The 17,845-nt window shown below is 45.6% G+C and overlaps 1 protein-coding gene across 1 annotated transcript in view; it reads right to left on the bottom strand.

Annotated features, from left to right (window-relative positions):
• MIA2 (MIA SH3 domain ER export factor 2) overlaps nt 1-17,845 on the bottom strand; it is a 78,221-nt gene that overhangs the window by 40,538 nt on the left and 19,838 nt on the right. Inside the window, exons 6-9 of the mRNA XM_090034652.1 lie at nt 14,179-14,403; nt 13,962-14,059; nt 6,222-6,353; nt 87-108 (exon numbers count right to left, since the gene is read on the bottom strand). Coding sequence (XP_089890778.1) covers nt 87-108; nt 6,222-6,353; nt 13,962-14,059; nt 14,179-14,403 — 477 coding nt within the window. The remainder of the gene's footprint in view (nt 1-86; nt 109-6,221; nt 6,354-13,961; nt 14,060-14,178; nt 14,404-17,845) is intronic.

Raw genomic sequence — 17,845 nt, 5'->3', positions numbered from 1 at the left:
TGTTGCAGTATTCAAATTGTTATAAATTAACAGAAAATAATTAAAAATTAACTTAAAGACAGAAACAAGAAGCAATGTTAACTTACCTATGTAAAATCTGCTTTTAACCTGAAACAGAAAGAACAAATTGGAAATATCTCTATTATATCAGGACTATAAAACTGGCAGCTCTGGGGCTGCATGTAGCGCAGGGGTAGGCAATTAATTTTGCTGAAGGGCTACTTAACAAGTTTAGGTGGGCTGTCAAGGGCCACATGCATATAATCTTTCAGAATATACCATTTAAAGAAATTATTGATAAAAAAATCAAATGGTATACTAAAAATCTAATATCTACGATAACATTTTATTTAAAAAATATTTTTGTCCCTATTTGTTTTTCTGAGTAGCATATATAGAAATGACTGTATAATAGTTCAAAATGCTCTTACTCTTGTATACTGCGGGGGAGTGCATGGGGGTGTGCATGTATGTGGGTGTCTGTTGGGGGGAGGGCTATGAGCATGGGGGGGGAGCCCTGCCTACACGCTAAGTCCCAGGAGCCAGCTGGGGGTGAAGGGAGGAAGGGGCAGGGAGCGTGTGCACCAGAGCTCACCTGGACCATGCAGGTGTGATTTACACCATACTGCCCCCACCATCTGGCCTGCAGCTGCCCTCAAAACACTCGCATGGGCTAAGCCCAGCCTACTTCTGCCTGGGGCAGCCTGCAATGTACACTCAGCCAGCACATGCAATTTTCTGGCAGGGCTGCTCCCAGTATGGTTGCAGCTGCCTGGCTGCTGCTCAGCTCCTCCTCTTCTCATGGGCAACTGGTGCCTCTTGAGTCAGGAGGGGTTCATGCCCCCCAGCAGCCAGTCAGTGACTGGGAGGGGGGGAGGGGGGACATGGCCAATCTCACTGACCAGGGGAAGGGGGGTCGGGATCCCCACATGAACCATCTCACCAACGGGGAGGGGGGAGAAGGGTCCCCCCACAGCCAATTGCACCGACATGCAAGTACGAGTAGTGCAACAGCGCTTCTCCTGGCACCCCCACTCCCCGGCCAGTACTTGCACAGGAGGCACCAGCACTGCCACCTGCCTGTCAGAGAGTGCACCAGTGCTCTCAGGGGGTGCACATGCACCCCCTACACATCGATACTGCTTCTTCCTACACCTGCTGCACTGCCCTAGGTAGGGGTGGGTAGGGAAGTTGCAGCTGGGTGGCTCCTGCCCCATTGTGCAGGGCTCCACCTCCCACCCAGCTGGAGTAATGAGCAGCCACCTGTGGGGTTGCTGAGTGAGCGGAAGGGGGCTGGGAGCTCAAGCCCCACACTGGGGCAAGAGCCACCTGGCTGAAGCCTTCCCACCCCATCCCCCTGGAGCAGCACAGCAGGGGCAGGAGGAGGAAGAGCTGCTGGAGGTGGGAGGAGTTGTGCAGCACTTGGACGGTTGCAGCTGCACCAGGAGCAGCCTCACTGGAAAGCTGTGCGCACTGGCTGGGGCTGGGGCTGGGGCTAGCAGGAGGGAAGCGCAGGCCATCTCAAATGGGAGCAGGCAGGGCTTGGCTCTTTGTGGAGTGCTACAGGGGCAGCAGTGGACCAGATCCAATCACTGGCAGGCACATCCCCGCAGGCTGGATCAAATCAATTGGCAAGCCAGATCTAGCTGGCTCCAAGGGTGCTTGCCTGGTGGGCAACCTATGCACAATGTAGCAAGGAGCCCACAGCCACTCAGAAGCTAAACAGCCCTGTATTACATCATACCAATTACTTTTAACAACTTAATTTTGTTTCTTGTACTTGCAATGCAAAATTGTTGCTTTTTAAAGAGATGACATAATCTGATGTGCATGATCTTTTTGTCAATGTAGATCCCCGTCTATGGGCACTTGCATCTTACACCCAAGAGACAGGATTTTTTGTTTTAAATAATAATGTCTTTCAGGGCCATGTCTGGATCCTGTGTCTCTGTGCTCATATGCAAGGGCATAGTTTAATAGTTGGTAGGGTTGGAAGGGACCTGAGCAGATCATCAAGCCCGACCCCTGCCATGGGCAGGAAAGAATGCTGGGGTCAAATGACCCCAGCAAGGTGTTTATCTAGGCTCCTTCTGAAGACCCCCAGGGTAGAAGCGAGCACCACTTCCCTTGGAAGTTGGTTCCAGATCCTAGCCGCCCTCACTGTGAAGTAGCGACTCCTGATATCTAGCCTGAATCTACTCTCAGTCAACTTATGGCTGTTATTCCATGTTATTCCCAGTAGTGCTTGGGGGAACAGGGACTTTCCCATCACCTGCTGGTCTCCCTTGGCCAGTTTATAGGTAGCCACCAGATCGCCGCTCAGCCTTCTCTTGTGGAGGGTGAACAGGTTCAGGTCTTATAGCCTCTCCTCATAGGGCCTGCCCTGATGCCCCCTGACCATGCAAGTGGCGCTCCTCTGGACCCTCTCCATGTTGTCCACATCCCTCTTGAAATGCGGCACCCAGAACTGGATGCAGTACTCCAACTGTGGTCTGACCAGTGTCGCATAGAGGGGGAGGATCACCTCCTTAGACCTGCTCATGATTCATCTGTGGATGCATGACAACGTGCGGTTAGCCTTCCTGACTGCACCTCCACACTGGTGGCCCATGTTCATCTTGGAGTCAATAATGACTCCAAGATCCTTTTCTGCCTCTGTGCAGAAGAGGGGAGATCCCCAGCCTGTAGGTATACTGCTGGTTCTTTCTCGCTAGGCGCAGTACCCTGCACTTGTCAGTATTGAATCCCATCTTATTCTCATCCTCCCACCCCTGTAACCTGTCCAGATCCAATTGCAGACTGTCCCTCCCCTTTAGCGTGCACACTTCTCTCCACATCTTAGCGTCATCTGTGAATTTGAACAGGGTGCTTTTTACCCCCTCGTCCAGGTCGCTGATTTCAAAGATATCATAGACATCAGGGTTGAAAGGGACCTCGGGAGATCATTGAGTCCAGCCCCCTGCCCAAAGGGCAGGAAGTCACCTGGGGTCATAGGATCCCAGCAAGATAAGCATCCAATTTACTCTTGAAGGTGTTCAGTGTGGGTGCTTGAACCACCTCCGCTGGCAGACTGTTCCAGACCTTGGGGGCTCGGACAGTAAAGAAATTCTTCCTTATGTCCAGCCTGAAACGGTCTTGCAGGAGTTTGTGACTGTTCGACCTCATCATCCCTTGGGGCGCTCTGGTGAACAAACATTCCCCCAGATCCTGGTGGTCACCCATGATAAACTTAGAGGTGGCCATCAGATCACCCCTGAGCCTACATTTTTCCAGGCTAAGGAGTCCCATGTCTCTCAGCCTATCATCGTAAGATCTGTTTTCCTGACCTCTGATCATGCATGTGGCTCTCCTCTGGACTCTCTCAAGCTTCTCCACATCCTTTTTGAATTGTGGAGCCCAAAACTGGATGCAGTACTCCAGCTGCGGCCTCACCAAGGCCGAGTACAAGGGGAGAATGACGTCCCGGGATTTGCTCGAGAAGCATCTATGGATGCAAGCCAGCGTTTTGGTCGCTTTACTAGCCACAGCATCGCATTGGAGGCTCGTGTTCATCTTGTGGTCAATGATGACCCCCAAGTCTCTTTCTTCTGTAGTGCTATCCAACGTAGCACTGCCGAGCCTATAAGGATGCTGCAGGTTTTTCCTCCCAAGGTGGAGAACCTTGCATTTTTCGGTGTTAAACACCATGAGGTTCTCATCTGCCCATTTGCTGAGCTTGTCCAGGTCAGCCTGGATCACCCGCCTATCTTTTGGCGTGGATGCTTTGCCCCAAAGTTTGGTGTCATCAGCGAACTTGGCCAATCCACACCTGACTCCAATGTCCACATCATTAATGAAGATGTTGAACAGTATGGGTCCCAGGACAGAGCCTTGAGGGACCCCACTGGTCACAGGGCACCATGATGAGTGACTGCCATCAATCACAACCCTCTGGGTCCGACCACGAAGCCAATTTCCCAGCCAGCGGATCGTGGTGGAGCCAAGGCCACAACTGGCCAGTTTGGCCAAGAGCTGATCATGGGATACCAGATCAAAAGCTTTTTTGAAGTCAAGATATATGACATCAATCTCTTCTCCCTTGTCCAGGTGATAGGTCACCTGGTCATAGAAGGAAATGAGACTGGTCAAACAAGACCTACCCGCAACAAACCCATGCTGGCTATCCCTTAGAATGTTAGCCTGGGCCAGCCCATCAAGGATGGCCTCCTTAATAAACTTTTCTAAGATCTTCCCCAGGACAGAAGTCAGGCTAATGGGCCTGTAGTTAGCTGGATCCACTCTCCTCCCTTTCTTGAAGATCGGCACCACATTGGACTTCTTCCAGTCTTCGGGCACTACACCAGAGCGCCAGGAGTTTTCAAAGATCTGTGCCAGGGGCTGGGCTATGACGCTCGCCAGCTCCTTGAGCACCCTGGGGTGCAGATTGTCAGGGCCGGCTGACTTGAAGGTATCCAGCTTCTCAAGGTGTTCCTTCACGAGGTCAGCATTTATGGAGGGTAGGGGATCCCCATCACCCGGATCTGATGAAGATGTTGAACAGTGCAGGCCCGAGGACCACACTGCTCATGTCCCTCCAGGTTAAAAATGACCCGTCCACCACCACTCTCTGGGTGCGGCCCTCCAGCCAATTGGCGACCTATCTGACTGTGTAGGCAGATAAAGGCTAGGGGGGCCACAATCCTCCACCCCCATCTCCTTTGCTCTGATTGTCAGGTACAGCACATACTGTTTTAAAAAAGTCAGGAGATTACTCCATGTTGCAAATTCCTGAACTAAGCAGAAGATTCTGTCTTTGTTCAGATGGACAGCACCCTGACATGTCCATCATTTGACAGCACATCAAAATAGACTGCTTTATCCACTTAAAGATGAAGAGGTCTTTTAATGGGCTAGGTATGGACATGAAGAGATGGAAGGCAGCCTGATAGGTTTCGTCCTGCTGCAGACACAAAGCAAAGTTCTAGGCATATCCAAAGCCTTTTTTCTTCTCTCTTGGTATCAAATGTGACTTTAGAAAGAAAACTGAAATAATGATTCAGATAGATTTTCTGAAGCGTCTTAGGAATTAAGCTGGGATGTTTCCTCTATATCCTGTCCTATGAAAAAATTCATTAGGCAGTCCAAGCTTAAGGACAAAGATCACAGACTCTTTGTGAGAAAGTGCTGGCAGCCAGAATCACTGGTTGGTTCTCAAGAAATCTACCAAGCAATTTGACAAACCTTCCAGGAGTTTAAGGACAACAATAATGAGGTTCAGGAAAGGAGTTGGGTCTGTGTCGCTGAAGAATAAGCATTAAGAAAGCCCTTGAGGATTTTTCTCACTGCCAGTAGTATGAAGACAATAGAAATGTAATAGCCTGAAACTTGATACCCTGAAGGTCTTACACGCACATTTTAGATTAGGCCTGTCCAACATGCGGCCCTCCAAGCTGTTTTCTGAGGCCCGAGGTGCTGTGATGGGAAACAAAAGTAAACACCGTACTTTCGTTTCAGGGGGGTGATGTGATACCACTTCCTGTGAGGTCTTTGAATATGGCTCACCAGCCCACTGGGCGATAAAAAGTTCACAATCCGACCCCACATTCAAAAAGGTTGGGCACCCCTGTTTTACATAACTCCCTTGGCGAACAACCTTTGGTGTCAGAGCCTCTACTCGGTCTAGCAGAAAGGTCCTTGCTTTTTATAAGCTTTTTATAAGCCTTTCCTAAGTATGTTGGGAACAGTCAGTCTGTAGGCTGTATTCAACCAGCCAACAGATACAATGATTTGGAAAGTCTGGGTGCAGTATGACTTTAATCCTTCAATACTGCATCCAGGCAGGTTGGAACCTGCATGGGTATATCCCTGTATAAGGGTACTGATGCCAAATAAACTCTCCTCCACTGTACTTGGAACAATCTCACTTAGTGCTGGATTTCAGTACCGATAAGCCAGTTCTGCTTTCCAAAGTGAGTTGGATTTCATTTGCTTTTAAAAGATTAGCCAGCACTTCAGGCTAAAATTAACATTTTCTCAGTAAACAGCCAAACACCAAGGGCCTTGAAATGCTAAGCTTTATCCCAACTTGTTTCCCTTTTCAGGGAGCTAATGAGCTAGCTATATGAACTGGTTGACTTTAAACATTATAAAACTATTTTATGTAAAAATTAGAACTCCTAAAGGGAAAGATTTAATATACTTGTAAAAAATGACAACAACATGCTCTATATTTGGATACTCACTGATTGATAACTCCTACATAGGAATAGGAAGACTGTAAATATTCCAATAACTGCAGCACAAATCACCATTTCCCATGGAAAACCATAAAGATCAGGACCAGGTCTCATGTCTTCAGGCAATGCTGCCACAACCTTAAAAGCAGAACCAGAAAAAGTTTGAGAAGTTAAAAAGTATCAAACTATTATTTTTAACAAATCTTGATTTTGTAGAGTCTATCGAGAGATTATAAGGGACTCTTGTATTTTGTTTTTTTTGAAATACTGAGACATAGCAGATGGTTACCAGGTGCTTATTGTTTAGTGCTGATGTCTGTTAATTTGGACAGCAACTCTCAGAAACCCTCAGGGGGTGGAGGGCATAGAAAAAGGAAGAGGAAGCTTGAGGCTGGAATAATGTGAAGAGAGATCAGAATACACAGGGAACCTAGTCAGCCCTACACAGAGCAGTGCACAGCAGGGCTGGGGATCTCGCTGGCTCGGTCAGTCATGACTGTGGACTGGAGGAGCTGGACTTAGACTCGGGGGCAGCTGCTGGCTGCTGCTTGAATGCTCTTGGGACTAAAGGCTTGAGGGGGAGATCGAAGGTGCTGCATGCACGGTACTGCAGTCTTGATGTTGCTCTACCTCTCACCTGTTCCATCCCTTTACCCATTGGCTTGTGACCCTAACCTTGAAGATTTACTGTCTACAAGCAGGACTTTCCCCTCCTTTCTGGCGCCTGAGCCTGGCAGAAATCCCAGCTGCGCAGCCAGCGGGAGCCCCCCGGGCCCAGGGCGGCGGGGAAGCACCGCAGCAGGTGGGGGGAAGGAGGAGCGGGATTGCCACCGGCTCCAGGGACCTGCACAGTCCGTGGGAGGCCCAGGCTCTGACCACGACCCCAGATCCTCCTGTGGTTTCCCCGGGCGTCGGCCACAGGCGCGGCGCGGCCCCGCCCCGCGCCCTAGAGGCAGAGCAGGCCCCCCTTGGCCGCGCCCCCTCGTGCCACCGGCCCTGCACTCACGCTCCTTGCCCGCTCCAGCGCCACCTCGCAGTACCGCTGCGCCGCCTCCCCCAGGTCCCAGAGCCCCACGGCGCTGCCCCGGCTGCCCCCAGCAGCCATCTTCGCGCCGGGCGACAGCAGCCTCTCACCACCTGGCCCGGCCCGCGCAGCCGCTGCACAATTGGGCCGCACCACTGCCGCGCGGAAGGAGGGGGTTGGGAGAAACCACAGTCGTCACAGAACAGGGGGCAAATCGATCGGAAGCAAGGGAGGGGACTATACCACTGCCGCCCAAACAGGGGGAGGACTACTTGCAAAAAGACCGCACCACTGTCACGGGAAGGGGAAAGATGCGCCACTACTGCAGGGACGCGGACTGCACCGTTGCCGCGCAGGGGCGGGGGCGCACAGGGTCCCAGGCGCTCCACGTGTAGCCGCCGCTGCGCACCTGCAGCAACGCTCCCGTCTGACGCCCACAGCCCCCGCCCCCCTGACTGAAGAAACACGCGGGCGCTGCGCGCGTGGCAGCGCCTCCTCCCCTTCTTGCTGCAGCTGCTGAGTCAGGGCGCTCAGCGCGGCCATGGGGAGCGGAAACGCTGAGCCCACGGGTGGTAGAAGCCCTGCACTTCAGCCCCGGCAGCACCGCTCTGAACAGTGTCCTCAGGCCTACGTCACAATACGCACCCCCCGCATACTTCACAACACACACAGAACCCCCCTTCCTCCCCTCCCCACCCCCCACAGCCCGTGCACCTTACAACACAACTGATCAATGCCCCCCACCAGATGGGCAGACGGGGCGGGGGGGGGGGGTCAAAGGCAATTGATCACTCCGCAAAAAAAACGACGACAGGGCAAATCTGCAGAAAACAGCAATAAATGGCTTGAGAGGCGAGCCTCGCAGACGCTCCATATTGACGTGTCCTAAGTACGGCCCCTGGGTACACTACTCTCCTAGTCATAGTTTAAAGGACTTGTAGGGAAACTTACCCCTTCCTTTCTTCCGGATGCTTCCATTTGTCAGTCAGATACTGGAATCGCATAACAAAACTCTTTAGGTAAGTTATGAATAATAATAAAAAGCTCTAGTGTCCCAAGGAAAATTCTCGATTCAGGCAGAGACAGCCTGTGTTTCCAAATGGACACAGATCTTGTTTTGACATTCACTCGGGGAAGCCGGGAGGGGGAGGGAAAGTCACAGGTGGATTAATGACTAGCAACAGTGTCTCTCATTTCATGCCATCTTCTCCCTGTTTTTTCTCATGTTGATGTATTTGGGTTTGCATTTTAAACATGCTCAGGCTAAAAGTGCTGTGCACCTTAACTTCACCGTCTATTACTTTATCACACTTTCTTAGACACATTTTAGACCACACACCTTTAAAAAGTGAACAGGCTTGGACTATGATCCAGGCAGCTGAAGCCCAGAAGCTGAATACGATACCTATTATAATGCCACGTAGCTTTTTTTCAAATCTGATTCTTTGACTGTAAGTGGCTTGCTCCATGTCATTAGGATTTTGGTCACTATAATGACATCTGACAGAATCCCAACCTGGTTTAGTAAATGGGTTTTTTTTGTTTGGTTGGGTTTTTTTGCACTGCAATTTGCATCTTTTGTTGTAACATTTTAAAAGGAAGGATACAGTTACCAGCAGCAGTCTCAGACTGCAGCCTGCCAGAACATTTCATTTGTACTGAATAAAAATGCAAGTGTTACTCTGTCCAAGAAACTGCATTTTGTATATATCCAAACAAATCCAATCAGCTTCATATATTAGAAACTTTAATATGTTGTTTTTTCTCATTGTTTATGACCAGAGCCTATTAGCATACACCTTGCATCTAATAATTATTCTAGTGATTCTGACCTAAAGTACAACATCTAAAATTCACTGCTACATCCTGGACCACCTTCTCAGATCTTGCCCTCCCCTCATGCCTCCAGAGCCCCCCCACCCCTCCTCGGTATTCCCCTTCTAGAAATTTTTATCTATATTCCACCACTCTTCTTCCAACAAAGTGCCACTTGCCAGTTTCAGTCCCTTTAATATTCCCACTTTCTCCTCTCATATTCGAGCATCTTCCATCTTTGCTCTTCCACTCTCAGATACCTCTTCAGTCTCTCCATCTTATTTCATCTTCATCCCTTCTCTCCCTCAGATTCCCTTCCCCAAGGAACCCCCAACTCAGCTGTCCAAGTCTCTTTCCCCTGCCACTCAATTTCTACCTCCCTTTCCCTTTTGCTCTCTTCTACTATTCACCCCTCTGTTCTCTGCCTCCATTCCACCCCCCAGCCCCACCCCCCATTTTCTCCTGAGGGCCATCCCTCTGCCTCTGCTTCTTTTTCACTATCTTTCTGTCTCAAAAAAACATTTTCCCCACCCTCTCTTCCTTTCTCTTCCTCCAATCCCCTTTTGTCCCTCTCCTCAGACCAATTTATTTTAATTTTCAGTATTTTAGGACTAGTTCCACTCACACCCACACCCAGACAAGAGACAATCTGGACTATTTCTCCCTCATCTCTGCTCCCCAAAATTCCTTCCAGCTTTGGTCCCACCTCTAGTTCTTCAAACTCCTGCCATCCACAACACCCCTCTCCCCAAGCCCTTGCTCAGGATTGCTTACCAACTTGTGTCCCCTCCAGATTTACTCATCCCCCATTCCCAACATTTCATCATTCTCTTCTTCCAGAAGTCTCCCCACCATCAGCCTTTGACTTGTCTCCCACCTGGCAGTTCCTCACTTCTTGAATTCCTTCCCTCTCCAAGCTTGTCCCAATAACTACTGCCCTCTTACCCTCAACCCCTGCACCATACTGCTCCTGAGTTTCTCCCTGTCCCAGCCCTTTCCCATCTCTCCCAAATCCACCCCTTTGCACCCCTCCTAGCAGGAGACCTAAGCCCAAGTGGCTCCCTGCCAGCGAAAGCACTCCAGAAAAGGAAAAGGTGGGCTAACTCCAGACATGAGTGTTTCCTGTTCACCCACTAGGATAGAGCATCTCTGGTGGCAAGAGGCTGCACTACAACTGTCTCTTCCCAGCTGATGCTTTTTGCATGGCTTGAATTACTGAGCTAGATATAAAGGCTGCTTTTTAATCAACTTGCTTATCACCTAACCATGCCCTGGATAACGGCAGTGACACTGTTGCTCCAGTATGAGCTACACTGATTCATCTGATGGCAAAAGGCAAATACAACATATACTAAAAACAATCTAAAACAACTTACTGTTACTAAAACAACTTGCTGATTTCAGACTTTAGAATTTTTGCAGAACATACATTATATTTCCTATAACAACCATGCCTCACATTTTGTATTATATTGTGGGAGTTTATTAATTCTGGGATCTGTAGAATAATGAGAATACTGTAATGGTTTGGGTTTTTTAAATTCATGCCCCAATCCCATTTCTACTAAAAATAAAGGGAATTTTGCCAATGACTTTGCCAGAAAAGAAGGAACTTTCTTAAAAACAAGATAAGACACATATTTTTGATTTTTATGAGTCTTTTTGGCTTCTTGGCTGTTCTTTACATAAGAAAATAAGAATTGCCATTTCCTAGGTCTGATGATAGGTCCGTGTTGCCCAGTATCCTGTGTCACACAGGGGCAGAGGGTAGATACTGAAAAAGAGAGTGACCAGGGTTTTTCCCCTGTTCCTCTCCCACTTGTAGACTCCAGCATTTAAGGTCCAGGAAGTTTCAGTTCAGTAGCTGTATCCTTAACTCCCATGGTCAATAGCTACTGAAGCACCTTTCCTTCAGGACTGACTAATCTCTTTTTGAACCTGGCTAAACTTGTTAGCTTCCACACCATCTGGTAGCAATGAGTTCTGCACACACATTATGTGAAGAACTTCCATGTATTAGTTTTAAATTTACCACCTACTAGTTTCTTTTTTGTGTCCTAGTTCTTATAGTTTCATAGTTTCTAGGGTCGGAAGGGACCTGAGTAGATCATCTAGTCCAACCCCCTGCCATGGCAGGAAAGAGTACTGGGGTCAAATGACCCCAGCAAGGTGTTCATCTAACCTCCTCTTAAAGACCCCCAGGGTAGGAGCCAGCACCACTTCACTTGGAAGTTGGTTCCAGATCCTAGCCACCCTGACCGTGAAGTAGCGCCTCCTGATATCTAGCCTAAATCTACCCTCTGCCAGCTTGTGACAGTTATTCCTGGTCACTCCTGGCACCGCTCGGGGGGAACAGGGACTTCCCCAGTGCCTGCTGATTCCCCCTGACTAGTCTGTAACAGGCCACTAGATCCCCCTCCCCAGCCTTCTCTTGTGGAGGCTGAACAGGTTCAGGTCCCATAGCCTATCCTCATAAGGCCTGCCCTGCTGCCCCCTGATCATGCAAGTGGCCCTCCTCTGTTCCTCTCCATGTTGTCCACATCACTCTTGAAGTGCAGCGCCCAGAACTGGACGCAGTACTCCAGCTGTGGCCTGACCAGTGCTGCATAGAGGGGGAGGATCACCTCCTTGGACCTGCCTGAGATGCATCTGTGGATGCATGACAAGGTGCGGTTAGCCTTCCTGACTGCATCCCCACGCTGCCGGCCCATGCTCATCTTGGAGTCAGTGATGTCTCCAAGATCCTTTTCCGCCTCCGTGCTGACAAGAAGGGAGTTCCCCAACCTGTAGGTATGGTGTTGGTAGTTCCTCCCCAGGTGCATCACTTTGTACTTGTCAGTGTTGAATCCCATCCTATTCTCATCCGCCCACCCCTGTAACCTGTCTAGGTCCGATTGCAGCCTATTCCTCCCTTCTAAGGTGCCCACATCCCCCCACATCTTAGTGTCATCAGCAAATTTGAACAGGGGGCTTTTTACCCCCTCGTCCAAGTCACTGATGAAGATATTGAACAGTGCGGGCCCGAGGACCGAGCCCCGCTGAACCCCACTGCCCACCTCCCTCCAGGTCAAAAATGACCCATCCACTACCACTCTCTGGGTGCAGCCCTCCAGCCAGCTGGCGACCCAATTGACTGTGCGGCTGTCAACACCACAGTCCCCCAGTTTCTTAATGAGAACAGGGTGAGAGACAGTGTTGAAGGTATGCCGAAAGTCCAGGAAGACTATGTCCACTGCTATCCCTGCATCTAAGGATTTGGTGACCTGGTCATAGAAAGCCACCAGGTTGGTCTGACAGGACCTGCCACTAATGAACCCGTGTTGGTTGCCCCTAAGCATGACCTCCCCTGCTGGCCCCTCGTGGATATGTGTCAGAATAAATTTCTCAAAAAGCTTGCCCAGGATCGAGGTAAGACTAACTGGTCTATAGTTTCCCAGGTCCTCCTTCTTCCCCTTTTTGAAGATGGGAACCATGTTGGCCCTCTTCCAGTCCTCTGGCACCACACCAGAGCACCACGAGTGCTGGTACAGCCATGGCAGGGGTTCCACAATGACCTCAGCTAATTCCCTTAGTACTCTAGGGTGGAGATGGTCTGGACCGGCTGACTTGAATACATCCAGTCCCTCCAGAAGTTCCCTAACTAGTTCCTCACTAAGCCTTGGCCTAGATGCACCTCCCCTGGGGCCTGAGGGGGTCCCAGAAGGGGGGTGACTGTTCTGGTCCCTGCTCAGGAAAATGGAGGCAAAGAAATCATTAAATAGGTTGGCTTTGTTGTCTGGTGTGACAACCAAATTTCCCAATGCGTCCTACAGGGGCCCCACATTACCCGGAACCTTCTTTTTACCCACTATATATTTAAAGAAGGACTTCTTATTGTCCTTAATCCGGGAAGCTAGTCCCAGTTCCCTCTCTGCCTTGGCCTTCCTGACTGCATTCTTGCATTGTGAGAGATGGCAAATAATAAATTCCTATTTACTTTCTATTCACCATTTAGTATTTTGTGAACTCTTGTCATGCCCCCCTCAAGTGTCTCTTTTCTAAACTGAATAGGCTTAGCCTCTTTAGTCTCTCCTCATATGGAATCCCCTCCAAACCACTAATTATTCTCACTGTCCTCCTCTGTACTTTCTCAGGTTCTTCCTTTTGAGGTGTAGTGACCAAACAAGGGCACAGTATTCAAGTTGTAGATGCACCATGGATTTATAAAGGGACATAATGATACTTTCAGGGGGGAGGGTGTTGGTTTTTTTACAATTCCCTTCTCAATAATTCCTAAACTTTTATTTGTCTTCTTGATGCCTGCTGAGCACGGAGCCAATGGTTCTAGCAAACAGTCCACAATGACTCCTATATCTCTTTTCTATGTGGTAACAGTTAATGTAGAGTCCATCCCAGTGTAAGTACAGTTTGGGTTATTTTTGCTTACATACATCACTTTACAACTTATTGACATTGAATTATATCTGCCATTTAGTTGTCCATTCTCTCAATAGTGCCAGATCCTTCTGTAGTTCCCTGCAGTCTGCCTTGGCCTTTACCACGTTGAATAATTGTTGTGTTATCTTTGGATGCATATATTTAAGCATACATTTGAACATACAATGCCCTGTAGCGGATCCCATAGTAGCAGCAGAAGTGAAAAAGGTCAAAAGGAAATAACAGCTCTCTTGCTGTATACCTGCCACATCTCCTGAGTGGTCAGGCATCAAGTATCCCAGTGGTCAAGTTTCAAAATTTTGGTCTACTCAACTGTTTCTTCAACATTAAGGAATGGCCATATTAAAGATCTATCCCAAATTTTGCTATCAGATCCAGCACCAGTTCCAGTACAGAATGTAATACGAAATGGAATCTGGTCTAATTTTCCTTTTAAAAGGTAAAGAAAACAAATAACAAATAAGTCTTACCTTTCTGCTTACAGTTGCCATTACTGAAAATACAGATTTTATAAAGTCGCCAATGTCAAGAGCATTCAAACGCAGGAGTATCTGATATATCCAGCCTTCTTCCGTTTCATTGATAAAGAAAGAAGATGTTTTATGTTACAAGTCAGTCTTGTTAACACTTTCATCTACTTGTTTTTAAATTTGCAATCTTGCTTAAATTAAGCAACTTCACACTTACCATCACTGGGAATGTAATTTTGAATCAGGAAAGGCATCTCTGTGAACAGCTTTTTGGCACCTAACTGAATATTTCTTGCTGAATCATGTATTTTTTCCTTGTTTTTTATTAATGGAATTGTTATACCTTCTGAACTTTGGGCATTATTATTTTCATTATTCAAAGGTGTATTTATGCGATGTTTCTCTTTTCTTTCTTCTAGTAATTTTATTTTATTGGATATATCTGCAAAAAATTAATATTCATTTTCAGTGTTTTCATCGATGATTTCTTCTTTAATTTTTTATAAGATTGTTTTACAGTACATCACTATTTTGATTTCTGATTTTCTCCTCATTTTCAAAGCCAAACTCTAGACTTTTTCACTTGCAACTTGCCAAGAAAGGGGCAAGACACTGAAACAGTTCTAATTGTTTAAAAAGTTTTAGACACCATGCTCTGCAGGGCAAAATCAGCATAATTAATATACAGAATACTGAGTCATTAGGTACTCTTCTGATATCACTGTATGACAAGATAATACGAAAAGTGACCAGGCAGAAATATGAGTTTACTCCAGGCAGGAATGAGTAGATTATAGAAAACTGCAGCTAATCCAGATATACTAGTCTAAATTCTTGCCTCAGAAAGGAGTTGCATGCATATAACAAGAGACAACTTCTGTGTTGCATAGATGCAATTAAGGCCAGTTTGATTCACTAATTAGAAAAAAAACACGTTTATCCTTGATTAGTACTGGTTTGAAAACCCCTAGGATTACAATTATGTGCAGATAGATATCTGTGGACTCAAGAGAGACAAAATAGCCAGGAGAAAAATTTTATGCAGGACTAAAGGTAAACAATTTCCCATAAACTAATTAACTTTCTTGTAAATAATATATGCACAACAAACATAGGTGCATTTGTACATGAGTATGATTAGATTATTAGCTGTTTTAGAGAATGCCACAAGAGCTTGTAATATGAACAGTAAAAGCTTAATGAAAACCAATGTTAATTCACTACATTAAGCATAATACTATGATGAGATTATCTCAATTTCTGTTGCAAACATCTCAGTACTTTATGAGGTTACACGTGTTACCACTCTGCATATATACGGATATATATGATACATTAACAAGTACTGCAGTTATCTACACCATCCTATTTTTTACTATACAGTTCTTCAAATAGCAGCAGCAGAAGCAAAAATCCTTCTGAAAACAAAATGCTTCTAGTGACAAAAAGAGGAAATTAGCATTTACAAATGTAGTAATCATTGTTCAGGGCCATTTCTCAAAGACGATATAATAGATATTAAAAACAGTTTTAGTGAGCTAAGAAGAATTTAATTATGTGTTAGAGACAAAAGGTTGCCGTTAGCACAAAATGATGATTAATATAAATATGTTATTAGTAGTAAAGAAATAGACCATATTTTCAAAATCTCAGTTTGGCTTCTAAAGCACACGTTTCCATTTTAAGCTCAGGTTTGGGCACATGTAATTTAGATTTGGGTATCTATTATATATTTCTAATTACTCAGCTTGTATATACCTTTGAGTGTGTTATATTGCGAGTGTTAAAATTTGGCCATGATATTAGAGGCTTTAGAATATTTGATCTAATATTTGAACTAAACACCTTTCTGGAATAATGAGTAAGGTGAATAGGATCAAGTATGAAGTATATAAATATGTGGCCTGATTTTAAGCCCACTGAAGTCAAAAGAAAGACTCACATACACTTCAATGAGCTTCATTTTAGGCCCACAGAACCTAAACAAGATGGACTATCTTTGGAATAACTATGAATTTTCTCAAGTAGCTACCTACATGGTTTACTATTTTTACAAGTATTCCATTTGTAACAGTGGGGGATAAGGAGCCATGTATTCCTAAAAATATATATAAATATGTGGCCTGATTTTAAGCCCACTGAAGTCAAAAGAAAGACTCCCATAAACCTATTAACAGCTATTAGCCTTGATTTTTAAAACACTGAAAATAAATACTATGAAGTGTGCCATACGTTATTTTCCTCTCAGAGAGCACATTTTGTTCTTGCTTTACTATCTTTAGTTAGTAAAACAGCAGTCCAGTACCTTGTTGTGCATTTTGGAGACTACACTTTACTCTCACAGCTGACCAAAGTTCTTCTAGAGCTACAAGAATATTCACTTTCTCCTTCAGACATTTATCACCCACAGTGTCCAAGGAGGTTCATCTTCAACAGAGTCAGTAGTCTTCTCTCCCTGAAATTATCTACACGTGTAAGCTGAGATTCCATGACAAGTCTTTTCAAACTGTTGCTCCAGCAGCATCAATGTCTCACTTTCATACAGACTCTCTGAAGGTTTCTTCCTTTCCAGAAACAACTTTAAATAAAGTTGTTGGTATGCAGTGAATGGGTTGGATACATCTGAGTCACTATCAATTAATATTTGGTCATCCTTTTTTATTTCCTGGGACACTGATTCTCTCTCCCAGGTTATAGTGTTGTCAGTTTCTTTTTCATTGTTTCTCAAGTCTGCTGCAATATTCTTTTCCTTGGTACCAAGTAGTTTTTGCTCAGCTCTATCTTTCAGCATTGTAAGAGGACCTCTGCTATTCAGCTTTTGAATGCTGTCTCTGTCTTGTTCTGATTAATTTTCTCTCAACTCATCCTCATTCCTTAGCACGTTTTTAAATTTTTTTTCTTATTTATTCTAATATCTTCCCCATTTTCATTTGAGTTTTGGACAAAATTTTGTTTGGTATTTCTTCCAGAGTTGTGATTATTAGTTTTACTAAATAAACCCCCAAGAAACCACGATGTTCTAGTAAATATACTATCCGCTACCTCCTCTGTCTGGGCACCATTTTTATTATCTGTATTTATGGACTCTTATGTTTGCCTGACTTTCAGTATCTTTTTTGTAGTTTTCCTTGTAATTGCTTGGTTTTTCAGAAGCAGCTAATTTTTTTATATGACTTATGGTTTTAGTTGGAATAGCATCTTCCTTTTCAACATTAGTTTTATTATTCAGAGCTATATTTAAATGGAGTGTATCCAAGCCCTGCTCACTTTGCAAAGGTGCATGTTCTACGGGTTTGTGAGCTGAATCATAGAAAGGGGAAGTAGGGGAAAAAGGCTTGTTAGAATCAGAGTCATCATGGTTTTTAAATGCTGTCTGGCTTTGCATTTGAAAGACTTAAAAGATTCTAAATGTAATGCTGGGCTGCTGCTTTCAGGCTCTTCAACTATACTATAGTGTTCCTGGTATATATGTTTTTGTTCCATATGAGACAGTTTATAGGATTGTGATGTTTCTGTTGTTACTACATTTTGTTCAGAGATTTTCAACTCTGATATATCCAATAATTTTGATGCTACATTGTCATCTGAATGTGAATCTGATGGTATTTTCTGGTCTTCAGATTCATTTTCTGTATTTATGTTTTCTGTATCTTCATTATGATTTGTACTGGTGAATGCGGACACTTCTACGTTTGCCGATACAAAGGAATCTTGTCTTTTATTATGCAGCAGTTGATTTTTACATTTTTTTTTAGGATCTGAATTAGTATTTTCCTCAGACTCACACTTTGACATCAGAAGCTCATGTTGAAAAGATGGATCTGCCAGCGCTATTTCTACTGGATCTTTCTTATGATTTGATTTTAGTCCCTCTTCAGAAAAAC

This window comes from Crocodylus siamensis, chromosome 2, assembly GCF_052110815.1.
Source record: "Crocodylus siamensis isolate JL-2025a chromosome 2, ASM5211081v1, whole genome shotgun sequence".
NCBI classification, from domain to species: domain Eukaryota; kingdom Metazoa; phylum Chordata; order Crocodylia; family Crocodylidae; genus Crocodylus; species Crocodylus siamensis.
Note: the sequence above shows the minus strand (reverse complement) of the source record. Positions and strands in the feature narration are given on the sequence as shown.